The sequence below is a fragment of the Piliocolobus tephrosceles genome, chromosome 19 (genome assembly GCF_002776525.5).
Source record: "Piliocolobus tephrosceles isolate RC106 chromosome 19, ASM277652v3, whole genome shotgun sequence".
Taxonomy (NCBI): Eukaryota; Metazoa; Chordata; class Mammalia; order Primates; family Cercopithecidae; genus Piliocolobus; species Piliocolobus tephrosceles.
Window position 1 is genome coordinate 29,090,610 of NC_045452.1, and position 16,524 is coordinate 29,107,133.

General features: G+C 49.4%; 1 protein-coding gene and 1 pseudogene across 1 annotated transcript in view; one reads left to right on the forward strand and one right to left on the reverse strand.

The window, feature by feature from the left end:
- TBC1D22A (TBC1 domain family member 22A) overlaps positions 1-16,524 on the forward strand; it is a 509,073-nt gene that overhangs the window by 441,618 nt on the left and 50,931 nt on the right. The window contains 1 exon segment of the mRNA XM_031934660.1: positions 13,843-13,938. Coding sequence (XP_031790520.1) covers positions 13,843-13,938 — 96 coding nt within the window.
- On the reverse strand, positions 15,300-15,776 carry LOC116418546 (annotated as a pseudogene).

Below are 16,524 nucleotides of genomic sequence, written 5' to 3' on the forward strand. Positions count from 1 at the left end.
CCCGGGGAAGGGCCAGTGAGGCATCCCCCCGACTCCGTGTATCAGGCCGCCCTGCGGACCGGTCAGATGACTCGCGTCACGGGTGGCTTGGAGTCTGCAGGTTCCTCCCTGTTGCCCGTTACCTTTGCTGACAGTCCTTCCCTCGTTGGGCTGAGATGGGGACCCCAGGGAGTTGTGCAGCCATTAGTGGCACAGTGTCTCTGGCAAACAGCTGTGCTCTGAGCTCCGACTGGGACCTCCTGTGAGGACAAGAGCCAGGGTCTCTGGGAAGCCTGCAGGCATAGGGTGCAGTCAGGTGCTGCCCTTGACTTAGCGAGCTTGCACACAGTAACCCCAAACCCTGACTGCAGGGGCTCCTGAAGATGAATTTCCCATCCTAGCCAGTGGGTCTGCTCCAGGGAAAACCCCTCTTTACTCAGACACTGACAGGCGTCCCAATGCCAGGGCTACTGCAGAGGTGAAAGTTCCACCTCAGAAAGCCAGGAGTCCTGAGCGCTTACTCTGTGCTGTGCTGGGTGTCCCCGTGTGGCAGTGCAGACCCTGCTCTTCAGAGCCTTAGACGGCAGCTGGGAGGAAAAGCCTTAACCAGAGGGAATGGCCTGGCCAAGGCACTGTCTGTTCTCATTACCAGATAAGACACCTGGGAGGGAGTTTGGAGGGTTTTCAGGAAGGCAAGAGAGCCTGGGGGTGCAGGAGCCAGGGAGAGTTGGGTTTAGGGGCGGGCAAGAATGGTTTGGCCTGCTGCAAGGCATGAGCAGAGGCAAAGACAGTGAGCAGCCTCGTCCCTGCTTACTTGCTTGCTTTTTTCTTTTCCCTTTTTTTTTTTTTTGTGACAGAGTTTCCCTCTTGTTGCCCAGGCTGGAGTGCAGTGGTGCTATCTCAGCTTACTGCAGCCTCCGCCTCCCAGGTTCAAGCATTTCTCCTGCCTCAGCCTCCTGAGTAGCTGGGATTATGGGCATGCGCCACCATGCCCAGCTAATTTTGTATTTTTATTAGAGATGGGGTTTCTCTATGTTGGTCAGGCTGGTCTTAAACTCCTGACCTCGGGTGGTCCACCCGCCTCAGCCTCCCCACGTGCTGGGGTTATAGGCGTGAGCCACTGCACCCGGCCTCGTCCCTGCTTTCTAAAGTTAGAAGACATCAGGGTGGCTCTGCCAGGTCTCACGTGGCCCATTCTGCCCTCCACACCACCCTCCGGGGCACCTCACCCAGGCACTCTGGCTCGCTGCTGTTCTCTCATCCACAGAGAGAGGTGCAATGTGCTGACCTTCAGAGCCCTTCCAGCCCCCGTGTTTGACACGGGCCTCGAGCACCAGAGAAACGAGGTGGGGTGGCCTGGGGCTGTGTGGACTGGGCTGCAGGCCTGACAGTGGGTAGATGCTGACAGAGCCGAGATTGCAGGTCAAGGGCAGTGTTGCAGTGAAAACTGTAGGGGCTGAAACCCAGCTGAGTGGCTTCCAGGGCCCCTGCCTGGCCCATCCCTGCAGCTGCAGGCCGGTCCTGGCTTGTTCTTAGTACTTCACACAGTGCCACACAGGGGTGAGGGCTCAAGGCACAGGAGTGAGGCTGTGGAATGCAAGGGTGAGGCCTCAGGACCCAGGAGTGAGGCCATGGAGTGCAGGGGTGAGGCCTGGGGAACAGGAATGAGGCCTTGGGGCGTAGGGGTAAGGCCTCAGAGCACAGGAGTAAGGCTGTGGGGTGCAGGGGTGAGGCCTGGGGAGGAGGGATGAAGCCCTGGTGCGCAGGGGTGAGGCCTCGGGGAACGGGGTGATGGTTTGGCTGTGCCGCCACCCATATCTCATCTTGAACGCCCACGTGTTGTGGGAGGGACCTGGTGGGAGGTAACAGAATCATGGAGGCCGGTCTTTCCCGTGCTGTTCTCATGAGAGTGAATAAGTCTTATGCAATCTGCTCGTTTTAAAAAGAGGCATTCCCCTGCACAAGCGCTCTCATTTTTTGGCCTGCCAACATCTACGTAAGACGTGACTTGCTTCTCTTTGCCTTCTGCCATGATTGTAAGGGCTCCCCAGCCATGTGGAACCGTAAATCCAATTAAACATATTTTTTAAAATAAATTGCACAGTGTCAGGTATGTCTCTATCAACCACGTGTGAAAACGGACTAATACAAGGGGTGAGGTGTGCCCCTCCTCCGCTTGCTGCAGGCTTCCTTCTTCAAAGCAGAGCACTACTCTGCCAATGGCGGGCCTCAGAGTGATCGCCTGGTCTCTGATTAGGCAGTTAGAGCCTCGGTTAAATTAGCTTTGGGCTTCTGTAAGACAGTCTGTGAGCTTGCCAGGATCTGCTTAAAAGAACCATATTTCTCTTCCATTGCAAAGTGTGGAAACATGCCCGATTTGCATGGCACTCCCAGGAGTCCTTGGGCATTGTGCTTCAGTGTGGCCCCGGCAGACTTATTGTCAAGTCGTCAATCAAAGCTGCTGTTTCCTTCATTAGTGATTAAGAGAGGGTAATATTGAAATGATCTGAAATAAAAATTGCCGAAGTGTTCTTTTGTTGTATTAATCAGAACCATATTCGTCATTCGTCAGAATCCTAAAAGAAATATTCCTGACTCACTCGTTAAATGACACCTGAGTGTTTCCTCTGCAGACTGGCAGTGTGAGGAAGACTGGAGGTGCCCCCCTACCCCCAACCAGAGAGAGGAAGCAGGGACAGGCTTGGGGCGTTGCTTCACCAGGACTGCTGGATGCTGGGCGGGCTTCTAGAGCCTGTCACTGCCCTGGTCAGGCGGGGGACATCCTTCCAGCTTCTCCGTCTTTCCAGACCTGGGCTGGGTCCGAGACCTGTGGGAGTTTCCCAGTGCAGTGCCCAGCTGCCTCACCCTTGCCTGTGGGGCAAGGAAGCCAAGGCCCCAGGAGGAAAGGAGCAGTTTCCCCAGCATCCTCTGTCCTCGGACGGGACATGCTTGGTTTCCAAAGCCAGCTGGTTCCAGGGTTTGATTGTGTGTGGGGCTTTTTCTCAAGTGCTGGGGCTGTAGCAGACCGGTGCCAGCAGGAACAGGCCCAGCAGTGGGGTCCAGTATGGAGGGTCACGGGACAGAGTGGGGGCACTGGGTTAGGTGGATGGGCCTCAAATGCCTTGAGGGGAACTGGGGGCTTCATCTTCCTTGACGGGAGACAGGGAGCCTCCGACTGTTAGGATCCGCTCACTGACACTTCGCCCACTACGTCACACCCATTGCACCTGGCAGACAGCTGTCCTTGCTCGGGTGACGTCCAGAACTCGCCTGGTTGTTTGCTGGTGGCAGGGTAGCTGAACACCCCACCCCCAATCCAGAATATTCCACACACATGATGGTATTTCCTCATCTGGTCTTTTTGGCTTTCTGCTGGGAGAAGAAGGGAGAGCTTATGGTTTCACAGGTGACCAGCTCAAGACCTTTGTTTCAAGGCAGAGGGAGGAAACCGTTTCCGGCCCCCCCGTCCCCCACCTGCCTTTGCTGCAGAACAGTCCTGAGTATCTGCTGAAGGTTCATCACTGAGGATCCTTTCCCAGTCTCAGGCTCCCTCCTTTACTTCCCCAAACTAGCCCGGAGCCTGCGAGGAAGGGGAGATCTTGATTTGCAGGACAGGCCTGGTGGCCTGGGGGTGGGGGATGCCAGAAGTGGCCTTGTGGGCTGCACCTCCCTGTGAGTCAGCCAGTACTGATCCACCAGCCCCGGGGGCTTCTCCAAGTCACAGCCTCCTTCTGCTTGACCCACCCCAGGTGTGTGCCTCCCAGTGAAGGGGATGGAGCCCCAGTCCTGAGTGGGCTCAGGCCAAGGCCGGGTGCCCAGGGCTGGCCTGCGGCCACTGCTCTCACCTCCGTGTTTACCCACTGAGTGCTGGGTGATATTTATTGTCTGGATTATGCTTCATTAAAGCAGAAGCCCATTTTCCATAGATGATATGCATTTTTTATTTATTAAATTACTGTTTTAATGCAATTTACCAAGTCATCCAAGACAAATAATCCCCTTAAGTGATGCCGTAAAGCTCTGTTTCTCCCCAGTGCTCTGTTTCCATGAAAGCGTGGCCTCTCCTAAGTTCCGCTCCTGGGCTGGAGACATCTTATGAGCAGCAGAATTTACAGTCCAGCCTTACTAATTCCGAGTAGGAGTGGGTCCTACCACTGGCCAGAGGCTGACCTTTGCACTCCCTGGTTAAATAAAAGGCTTTTAAGCAAATTCAGAGTGTAAACAGAATTCCTGGGAGAACCCATCATTCTGGAATATGCCAGAGCACTCCCGAGACCTTTTCCCTCTCAGTATTTGCAATGCTAATTACCACTCATGCATTGCTCAGGGCCTTACACACCTGAAGGTTTTTGTTTGTTCAAGTCACCTAAGGTATTTAAAAGGAAAGATCCACGTTTCTTCTCCCCCCCCCCCCCCCCCCCCGCTAGCCCTCACCCTCACCCCCACCCCAGAAAGAGGTACATTTCTCTAGGTACATTCTCAGTGCCGGGCTTCCATGCACCTGGCCTGTCCCTTTCCCCAGGCTCCTGGTAACCCAAGGTCGTGGATTGGGGTGTGTGTGTAATTCCATTCAGTTTCCATTCCCACTCTTAGGCTTGGGGCTGGGATTATAATGAAGAAGGGGTCATGGGGGAAAGCTGACACACGGGACACACTGGACCGTGACGGTGTGGCACGTGCCACGCGGAGACATGGCCAGGGCTCCTGGGAAGAAGGGGTGGAGACAGCCCCCTGCCTGGGAGAAAGGGGGAAGATCCTGAAGAGTGAAAGGGTTTATCTAGGAGAACAAACAAGGAGCATCCCCTCCCGGGGTAGCAGAGTGCCTAAGAGAGCCAAGGCTGCAGAGGGTTGGAACACTAGGTGCGGGGTGGGTAGAGACCGGATGTCCGGTCTGCTCTGGCTCACTTCTACTTTATCCTGAAGGCAATGGGTATTTAAAGATAAAATGGTGACATGATAGGAGCCTGCTGAATTAGAAAGGGTGTCCTAGTTACAGCGCAGAGAGGGCGGACATGCCCAGATAATGGGATACAGGGGCCCCAGTGGCATTTAAACTCAGTTTAAATATTTGGTCGATTTTAATTCCAGCACAAGTATGTGACATTTTAATGGCTCTATATATTTTAATGGATATTGAGGACTAAGCTCTGATTTTTTTTTTTTTTTTTATCTTGCCCAAATTCCTGTCTAAGGGGTCTGGAGAGTCAGGCCCTACAAACCATACAAAAATTCTCATCAGATGGGTTTTAATTAACCCTATATATCATGACTTACTTTCCAGCCTGATTCTGGCATAACATTATATGACAAAAGAAAGTCAAAGTATTTTACCCCAAAACATGTTTCTTTGCCATATTTTGAAATGGTAAATCTGTCCTTTGTGGGGGAAAAATTTGCATCTGTAAAGAATCTTGGCCAGCACTGTTTCTCACGCCTGTAATCCCAGCACTTTGGGAGGCAGAGGCAGGTGGATCACGAGGTCAAGAGTTTGAGATCAGCCTGGCCAATATGGTGAAACCCCGTCTCTGCTAAAAATATAAAAAATGAGCCAGGTGTGGTGGTGGGCACCTGTAGTCCCAGCTACTTGGGAAGCTGAGGCAGGAGAATCGCTTGAGCCCAGGAGGCAGAGAGGTTGCAGCGAGCTGAGATTGCGCCACTGCACTCCAGCCTGGGCGACAGACTGAGACTCTGTCTCAAAAAACAAAACAAAACAAAAAAGAATCTCTATTAAGATAGCTGGATTTTTTTCTTCCAGGCCCTCCCAATCCTAAAGAAATTGAGTCTAGCACCTTTTAAAGATTCAGTAGATGGCGCAGTGGCTCACACCTGTAACTCCAGCACTTTGGGAGGCTGAGGTGCGCAGATCACCTGAGATCAGGAGTTCAAGACCAGCCTGACCAACATGATGAAACCCCATCTCTACTGAAAATACAAAAATTAGATGGGCATGATGGCATGAGCCCGTAATCCCAGCTACTCCGGAGGCTGAGGCAAGAGAATTGCTTGAACCCAGGAGGCGGAGGTTGCAGTGAGCTGAGATCACGCCATTGCGCTCCAGCCTGGGTGACAGAGAAAGACTCTTTAAAAAAAAAGAAAAGAAAAGTTTCAATAGGAAACATTTCTCTCTATTGTCTGTAAGGGCAGCCACTATAAGACTTCAAAAGAACCTTCATCTCCACAGTCTTTTATCTTAACCTGGACATTTCCTTTCTATGATCCTAGGTCTTTAGACAAACTCAACCAATTGTCAACTAGAACATGTATAAATTTACCTATCGCCTGGGCACAACCTCCCGACCGCTGCTGCCCCTGCTGCCTTTCAGTTGTCCTGCCTTTGTGGACCAAACCAGTGTGTTTCTTAAATGTATTTGATTGATGTCTCATGCATCCCTAAAATGTGTAAAATCAAGCTGCACCCTGACCCCCTTGGGCACATGTTCTGAGAACCTCCTGAGGTCTGTGTCATCGGCCGTGGTCACTCATATTTGACTCAGAATAAATCTCTTTAAATATTTTACAGAGTTTGACTCTTTTTGTCAACAATATCATAAAAAAACTAGCACATCAAACCTATACTACAAAGCCACAGTAGTAATATATTTAAGGTTCTTGAAATGAGTGGATTTAAAAAAAAAAATAATAGGGCAGAGCCTTCCCTTTCTGGTGGTGTGGTGAATGTGATGTGCAAAAGGCCCTTCTTTTTGTGTGAATACACCAAATAATGCTGGTGTGTTTTTAAAAAACATAACCACAAAGGTGAGACTATCAGAGACCAGAAATCTCGAGAAAATACAAATCTAGAGAGTGAGGGGAGCAGCATCAAAGCTGGTCTTTACCCAGGGGTATCTGCCAGTTGATTTTAATGAGCCACTGGCAGGAGTCAAAACCTGGGGATTGTTTTTTTCAGAGACTAAACAGATGCTTGTGTTTGCCTTTCTTAGCCTTGGCCAGGTTAAAGGAGGAAGAAAGAACCCTCCCCCTCCTCAGAATTTCCACCTACAATCCTACATTCACATGGATTGGGAACCTCAGTTCATGTTACTTATTTGACCTAAAAAATGGCAAGCTAAAAATTTGGTTTAGTGTAGTCTGGGATAACGATGCTTTCAGGCTCTAGAGAAGCAAATACAGTCCCCCCACCCAAAAAAGAAAAGCCTCAAAGAATTCCAACAGGTGTACATTCTAAGGAGCATAATGACAGGAGAAGTCAAGGAAGGGGGCCACCAGGAGCAAGAATCAGCAGTGAAAACAGACTGCAGAAAGAGATCTGCAGAGATTTTAGAATTATCTGAGATGCACTATAAAAATAAGCTTGTACATTTTAAATAATACAAAGATATTGAATGAAAGAAGGAGGAGTAACTATCAATTTACAAGGCAAGTCTGAAGAAATAACCAAGGTTCAAACGTAATAGATAAGTGAAACAAATTGTGACACAGTTGAAGAGATTATTAATGAAATAGAAGAAAGATTTAAGGAAAGTACTTCTCCCAGAAAGACGAAGAGATAGAAGATATAAAAAGAGAGGCTAAAGGAAACGAAGGATAGAATGAAGAGACCCCAACTCTATCTGATCAGAGTTCTGAGAAAATAAAGAGAATGGGTACAGATGGATGTTTGATAGAAGATAATGGATGACTGTTTCCAAAACTGATGAAAACTACTTATTCTCCAGATTCAGAAAGACCAATATCTCTAGCAGAATAAATATCACAAGGAAACTGCAAAATGTCCAAGACAAAGAAAGTATTCACAAGCAGTCAGAGAGAAAAGTTAGATTGCTTATGAAGAAATGACAAATAGATGGATAACATTCAGTAGTGGAGGCTAGAAGATAATGCAGTATCATCTTTTAAAATAATAGTCAACTTAGAATTGTATATCCAGCAAACTATCTTTCAAGAATGAGAATAAAGACATTTTTAGACAAATGAAATCTGAGAGGGTTTACAACCAAAAGACCCTCTCATTAAAGGAGCTTCTAAAGGTTGAATTTCAAGAAGGATAATAATTTCCAAAGAAAAGTCTAGGTGCAAGAAGAAATAATGAGAAAAAAAAAATAGGTAAAGTCATGAAAAACTCTAAACAAACATTGATGTATAAAAGAACAAAAAGAAGATCTCCATTTATAATTTTGGGAGGCCGAGGCGGGTGGATCGTGGGGTTAAGAGATTGAGACCATCCTGGCCAACATGGTGAAACCTTGTCTCTACTAAAAATGGAAACATTAGCCGGGCGTTGTGGTGCATGTCTGTAGTCCCAGCTACTCAGGAGGCTGAGGCAGGAGAATTGCTTGAACCCGGGAGGAGGAGGTTGCTGTGAGCCGAGATTGTGTCGCTGCATTCCATTCTGGCAACAGAGCGAGACTCCATCTCAAAAAAACAAAACAAACCAAAAAAAAAAAAAAAAAAAAAAATCACAATAGAACTGAAATCCTGGAAAGCACGGGTACATAGCTAGGGAAGATTAGGTCAGTGTGTGGTGCTGCTGTGATGATATGACTAGAATTAAAATATTACTTTTTTGTATTGTTTGGGAGGAGAATAAAGATAATTCATTTTAGACCATTAAGTTAAATATACATGTTAAAATTTGTAGAGGGCCTATTAAAATAATAGAAACAATTCAGTAACTTCCAGATTAATTGGGGTTGGGGCATTAGAATGTAGAGGGAAGTAGGTTAGTCCACATGTAGGCAAGAAAGACAAATGATAGAAAAAGTAGAACAGCTGGAAACTTCTAAATGAGAGCATGTGAATTAACCTGAATGCGTCAGGAGTCACAGCCAGCAGGGACCAAGCTCTTTGGTTAGAAAGCGTGGCTGGAGTTTAAGAACCCAGTGCTGTGCTAGGTATAAGAGAAATATAAGGAAATAAAAATTGGGGGGACTACAACAACTACCAACAGAAATGAAGATTTTCAGGACCCTATTTTCAATATCATCAAAAATATGAACTTGTTGGGGAACATCTAAAAACAGAATATTAGACCTGTACTGAGAAAACCATCAAACACGGGTAAAGAGAAAGATCTGATTAAATGAAGAGCTATATCATGGTCATAAGTCAGAAGACGGATTAAAAGCTATACTATGGTCATGAGTCAGAAATCCCAGCAAACTTTTCTGTAAAAATTGACAAAACAGGTTCTAAATTTTACACAGATATGCAGAAGATTTGAAATAGCCAAAACGGCCTTGAAAAAGAAGAAGACATAAGGAAGGGCTAGCATTAGCTGAAGTTTAGTCTTTTCAACAAATTGCTGGAACAGTCGGATATTCATGTGCATACAGATGAACTTCCAGGCCGGTCACGGTGGCTCACACCTGTAATCCCAGCACTTTGGGAGGCCGAGGTGGGCAGATCACCTGAGGTCAGGAGTTCGAGACCAGCCTGACCAACATGGAGAAACCCCATCTCTATTAAAAATACCAAATTGGCCGGGCACGGTGGCTCAAGCCTGTAATCCCAGCAGTTTGGGAGGCCAAGACGGGCAGATCACGAGGTCAGCAGATCGAGACCATCCTGGCTAACACAGTGAAACCCCGTCTGTACTAAAAAATACAAAAAACCAGCCGGGTGAGGTGGCGGGCGCCTGTAGTCCCAGCTACTCGGGAAGCTGAGGCAGGAGAATGGCGTGAACCCGGGAGGCGGAGCTTGCAGTGAGCTGAGATCCGGCCACTGCACTCTAGCCTGGGCGACAGAGCGAGACTCCGTCTCAAAAAAAAAAAAAAAAAAAAACCAAATTAGTCAGGCATGGTGGCGCACGCCTATAATCCCAGCTACTCAGGAGGCTGAGGCAGGAGAATCGCTTAAACCCGGGAGGCAGAGGTTGCAGTGAACCAAGATCATGCCATTGCACTACAACCTGGGCAACAAGAATGAAACTCCATCTCAGAACAAACAACAAAGGAACTTCCATACCTTTTACCATATACAAAAATTAACTCAAAATGGAGTATAGATCTAAAGTAAAATTTAAAACTATAAACCTTCCAGAAGAAAACCTTTGTGCCCTTGAGTTAGGCAATGATTTTTTTAGATAAGACACCAACAGCATGATCTGTAAAATAACAAAGTACTAGGTTGAACCTCATCAAAATTTGAAACCCATGATCTGGCCAGGAGCGGTGGCTCACGCCTGTAATCCCAACACTTTGGGAGGCCAAAGCAGTGGATCACGGTCAGGAGATCGAGACTATCCTGGCTGACATGGTGAAACCCCATCTCTACTAAAAATACAAAAAATTAGCCGGGTGTGGTGGTGGGTGCCTCTAGTCCCAGCTCTTTGGGAGGCTGAGGCAGGAGAATGGCGTGAACCTGGGAGGCAGAGGTTGCAGTGAGCCAAGATCCTACCACTGCACTCCAGCCTGGGTGACAAAGCGAGACTCTGTCTCAAAAACAACAACAATAACAAAAAACCCATGATCTTCAAAAGTCACTGTTAAGAGGATGAAAAGAGAAGGCACGGGGAGAAAACATTTGCAAAGCATGTATTTGATAAAATATTTATATCAAAACTAGTGGCAGGTTTTTCAAAAGGTAAACATACTCCTACCATATGATCCAGCTGTCCTACTCCTAAGTATTTTTCCAAGCAAAATGAAAGCCTATGTCCATTCAGAGATGAGTACACAAATGTTCATGACATCTCTCTGCATAGTAGCTCCAAACTAGAAACAATTCAGTCCTTCAGCAGATGAATGGATGAACAAACTGTGGTATATCCATGCAGTGGGTGCTGCTTAGTGTTGATAGAAATGAGTGATTGGTATGTGCAACGTCACGGGTGAATCTAAGGTAATCACCCTGTGTGGAAAAGCTAGACCAAAACCAAATGTGTATTATAGGATTCGCTTTATTTGAAAGTGTTGGAAATGTAAGCTAATGTGTAGTGACACAAGGAAGTCAGTGATTGGGACTGGGAGGGCTTGAAGGGAGGATTTACAAATGGGCACAAAGAAACCTTTGGAGCCATAGATATGCCCACTACCTGGGTTGTGACGGTGTTTACCCAGGTGTATGCATATATCAAAACATATCAAATTGTAAACTTGAAGTATGTAAAGTTTTTTTTGTTTGTTTTTTTTTAAATGAGACGGAGTCTCACTCTGCCGCCCAGGCTGGAGTGCAGTGGCGCCATCTCGGCTCACTGCAAGCTCCGCCTCCCGGGTTCACGCCATTCTCCTGCCTCAGCCTCCCAAGTAGCTGGGACTACAGGCGCTCGCCACCACACCAGGCTAATTTTTTGTATTTTTAGTAAAGTCGGGATTTCACCGTGTTAGCCAGGATGGTCTCAATCTCCTGACCTTGTGATCCACCCGCCTCGGCTTCCCAAAGTGCTGGAATTACAGGTGTGAGTGACCGCGCCCGGCCTGAAATATGTAAAATTTATTATATAACAGTTATACCTCAGGAGAGCTGTTTAAAATACATTACCCGACAAAAACTGATACGTAGTTGTAGTCAGTTAGACTCCTTCCTCCCCACTAGAGACTTCAGAGCAAAAGCCCTGTGTGAGGTTAGAGGTCATAAGTATTTATACTGTTCAGTACACCAGGAAGAGAAAACAATTTTGAATTCGTATGCTCCTGATAACATAACTTCCAAACGCAGAACGCAAAGATTGGTAGAACCATAAGGAGAAAGACATAAACTCACTCTCATAATGGGAGTTTTGAAGCATACCTGTCAGTTATTGATAGATTATAAGTAGACGGAAAAAAAAAAAAAAAAACAAACCACAGGATTTATAGGAAACGTGAACCAACGCTGTTGATGAACTTTATTTAGTGGACGTACGCAGGGCACTCTATCCAAGAACTCTAAAATATGCACCCTCTTCATGTTCTCTGGTCTGGCACCAGCTTGCTGGTCATTCCTGTGGGTGGTTTAGTCCTTGGTGTTTATTTCTGTCCCGAATCACTGGTCACTCTCTGGTCTTTTGTGTCCGTGTACCCCCTTTCATCGCCACCTGGATCCCCAAGTATCTTAAACTTGGTAGTTCCACAGAACAACTCACGGCCTTCCCACCAAAACACCGTCTCCTCCAGCCTTTTCCACAAACCTTTCCCCATCTTAGGAACTGGCAACTTCACCCTTCCAGTTGTGGAGGCTCAAATTGTCAGAGTGGCCGTTGGTTCCTTTCTCTCCTACCCTGGATCTCTCATACGCATTGGTGTATTTTTTCTGTAAAACCTTCAAAATACATCTCGAGTTGGTCTTCCCACAAGCTTCCCTGCTCCCCCTTGGCCCGAGTCACTAGCCCTTCTTGAATTCTGACTACCGTGGTCCCCTAACCTGCCTCCTGGTTCTCCTGGTTCTGCATCTCCCCATCCGTTGTCAGCGTGACAGTCGGAGGGATGCTTCTGAAGCCTGTGTTCCTTGCTCAGAGCCCGGAGGATCTGTACCCCACACATGCCTGCCGTCGCTTGCCTTTGCTCGCCTCGCTCTGCGGTAGCTGTGCTGGTCTCCTCGCTGTTTCTGGAACGTGCCAGGCAGCCTCTAACCACAGGGTCTCTGTGCTTCCTGTAGCTTTTACCTGGAATGTTTCTCTGCCGTGTGTCTAAATGCCTTTTCTGGCCAGGGGCAGTGGCTCACACCTGTGATCCCAGCACTTTGGGAAGCTGAGGCGAGTGGATCACCTGAGATCAGGAGTTCAAGACCAGTCTGGCCAACATGGTGAAACCCCACTACTAAAAATACAAAAATTAGTCTGGCGTGGTGGCGTGCAGCTGTAATCCCAGCTATTCAGGAGGCTGAGACAGGAACATTGCTTGAACCCGGGAGGCAGAGGTTGCAGTGAGCCGAGATGATGCTACTACCCTTCAGCCTGGGCGACAGAGCGAAATTCCATCTCAGTGAAGAAAGTAATCTTAATAAATGCCTTTTCACTCTCTGAATGTTTGCTCATCTGTCACCTTAGGTGACCATTTTACTGAAGTCGCGTCCCCCCCTTCACAGACAAAGCCCCTTGCTATTCCTCGTCCCAGTCTTTGCCTTGTTTTCTCCATAGCACATCACCATCAAATGCACCATGCGTTTGATTTGTTTACTTGCTGAACCATTGACGGCAGTCCTACAGATGCTGCATGGGCAAGGCAGGAAAGTGAAGGTGGTACTGCAAGAACTGGAGTTTTGGGAACCCTCAGTCTTTGCAGTTGACCGTGTGTGCTTAAACTAATGCCACAGCCCCAAGGTGTGCAAGCCCCGAGCCTCAGTATGGGAGGGGCTCTGGGAGCTGACAGTGGTCCTGGGTTTCCGGGATGAGTAAGGGGTAGCTCCCTCAAGAAGGGGGAGCAGGGGAGGCACGTTTGAATGACAGTGAGGAGAGAGAGACATGGGTGGTGATTTGAGGGGTGTAAGCCGTATCCTTCCACATCGGTGGCTTGCGATCAGCATCCCTTCCCTGTTCGTTTCGCAGGGAGACCCGGACCAGGTTGTGGTCCTGGGCTCAGTCTTGTTTCCTCATCTGTGGAGTGGGAGGAGGCCTCCCTCACATGCCGTTGTGAGGAGCAGACTCTGTGCCTGGCACGGCACCAGCGCACGTTGAATTTGTCTCTCATGCTTTTTGGCTATTGTCTGTGCAAGAGAGGAGAGTGAACAACCGCCTCTGAGGCTGCCGGAAACTTGGTCTGCTATTCACTTGCTGCTTATCAGCCTGCTGGTACTTAAAGAGAAAATGGTGTTTGTTTAATGAGCTGACAATTTTGAAATTAAGGCATTAAGTAAAAGTACGTCAACACAAGCTTTGGTTTTCTCTGAACCCTGACTAGATAAACCCTGACTGTCGCAGATAACCTTGCAGTGATGTTCGTGGATCACACTTTACAATTTCTCTCTCGGTTATTTTTTCTCTTTTAGTCTGAACCAGAGGGCTTTTCTCATTTCCACTTGTACGTGTGCGCTGCTTTTCTCGTGAGATGGAGGAAGGAAATACTAGAAGAAAAAGATTTTCAAGTAAGTAAATGCCCTTTCAAAAGAACCCGAGTTTGATTTTCTACTAGGAGAGAGGTTTATTAAATTTTAGTTCACAGGGTTATTTGTGGAAGAGTTTTGAGAAGCGCTGCCTGCGTTTCGCCGCTGACCTCCCGCTGGTTGAAAGCTCGTCTAGCTGAGAAGACGAGCCTGACAGTGGTCATGTGGTCATGGCAGTGGAAATGCTGCCCAAGTTATGAGTTATTTGATGTGACTGTGTGACAAGCTCCCCGCAGAACCTCCCCTGGGCCAGCGTGCCCCTCAGCAGCGCAACCCCTGCAGGGTGCGGCACGTGACCTCTGGTCCCTGGAACCCTCTTCATAGCACCTGGACTGTGATGCTTTAGGGACAGGGCTGGGCAAGAAATCACAGCCTGGGGTCCCTTCCAGCCAGGCCACTGGGAGTTGTGTGACTGAGGACACACTGTTTAACCTCACTAAGCTTGTCCCTGGCAACTTAGTGGGAGAGCCCTCCTTGCACCCCACTCATCAGAGGCATACCCTGCTCGGCCCCGTGCTCTAGATGTGGGATTCCCTGTGGACTAGTGTCCAGCCCCTGACCCACCCCACATGTTCCTCTGTGAGGCGTCCGGAGCACCCTGTGGACTGTTGGCCCCTTCACGGGGTGATGCCCAGTGTTCTCCGAGGTGCTGACTGGGAAGTCCTTCTGCCCAGTATTCACCCAGCAGAGGGCTCTGGGTGCAGCAAGGAAGACCCCAGCAGTGGGAACCAGACAGACTCTGCACCAGCCGGCTGGGGTCAGCCACGCTTCACCACTCTGCCTTCTCGAGGCCCTCGTCTCTCAACTAAAGGGACGGTCCTAGGTCCCCAGGGCAGTGCTCTACACAGCTGGCAGCCTTTTGTTCCCCAGCTCTGTGCTCGTCAGTGGCTCCAAGCATCCCTGCTCCTTCCGAGGGCCTTGGGAGGAGCCAGGGAGGTCCTGCTGCCCCACTTCATCTCGGTTCCAGGAGAGACCAGATAGATGAGGGTCGTGCTGAGGCCTGGAGCTGCCAACAGGGCCTGGCCTAGCAGATGGAACCCAGCCCAGGTGTTCATGGATGGAGCCTTAAACCAGAACTGACCCATGTCCTGTGCCCGTTCTGACCAGCTGGGGGTGATGTCGGCATTACTGGGATCTTTTGCTGATTAATAAGCACGGCACTGTGAAATTAGAAAATCAGCTATCCCAGAAAATCTTCATTTATCCATTTTACCCCCCGAGTCTAAACCTCTCAGTTTGGCTTCCCAGGGGACCGGGGGTCCAACTGCCAACCCCCTGCAGGCCGCCCTATCCCCGCCGGCCCTCATCCTCGCCAGCTTCCCCTCCTTGGAGCCCCACTGCCCTCACCCTGGGCTTGGCTGAGAGGAGGCCGCCCACACGGGATCGACTGTGCTCTGCCAGCGCCCAGGAAGTGCCCACCAGAAGTGGGAATGCCTCGTGAGGTTGGAAACTCCACCACCCGCCAGGAGCTGGGACCGTTGTTGTTTTTAATTTTAAAGTAAGCAAGCTGCTCAGACACAGTGGGACGGCAGTTGGCAGAGTCGTTTTTCTAAGTAGAAAAAGCAGTTAATTTTATGAGAGCAGAGTGTGGCACCTCCATGAAGTCAGGAACCTTCTCTGAGGGGCCTCGGCAGCTGAGAGGTCTGTAAATGTCTATGATCAGTGAGTGCGCCTCTGCCTGATGTTGATGCGTGGACAGCCTCATTGGGAGAAGCAGCTTCCTTCAGCATGGTAGCTGCCTGCCCCAGGAGGCTGGTGAAGGCGGTGAGGAGGCGGCAGAGTGGCATCGTGGAAGGCTGAGGCTCTTGCTCTGGAAGCATGCTCCGGGCAGTCTGCAGCCACCTGGCCCTGGGCCCTGCGTCTCTGTGGGAGCCCCAGCTGCTGGGTGGGCTGCATGGGAAGGACCAGAGGGTGCCAGCCCAAGCTGCCCAGCCTGGGAGCCTTCACCTTTGTCCCCTTTGGCTCTGGGACTGAGTTCTGTGCATCTGCCAGCTGCTCAGTGGGGAAGCCAAACACACACAGGTGTGCGCAGTGCCCAGGGTGAGGGGCTCAGTCTGGCTTTGTGACCCTGGGCTTCACAGCCTCAGCCGGTCTGTTCATTCCTTCACTGAATGCCCCTGGAACCCTCGCCCTGTGCCAGGCCCCGTGCTGTCAGATTCTGCCCGCGAGGGGCAGGGCACGTTGGGAGGGGCAGGTACGTGAAGGGACTGCTCTGCGGGGGTCGGCAGGTGAGCAGGGACCAGGGAATAGAAGTGATAGATGGGGGAGAGGGGAGCCGGTGGGGGAGAGAGGCAGAGGATGGGGTGGCCTTCCCGTAACAGTGGATTTGTAACAGCCTGCTCTGCAACGTGAAGTGATGTGGTGAACTCAGCACCGAGGGTGGGTTGGCAGCTAGAACATAAGCAGCCATGAGCAATACAAATGAAGAGATGAACAGGGATGGGGCAGGATGGTGCACAGAGGAAGCAGGAACAATCGTGTCCTCGGACTTCGAGAAGAAAACACTGGGCAGAGCAGGGAGAGTCCCCCCACACCGTGGCATCGCAGGGGGAGTCACCCCACACCGTG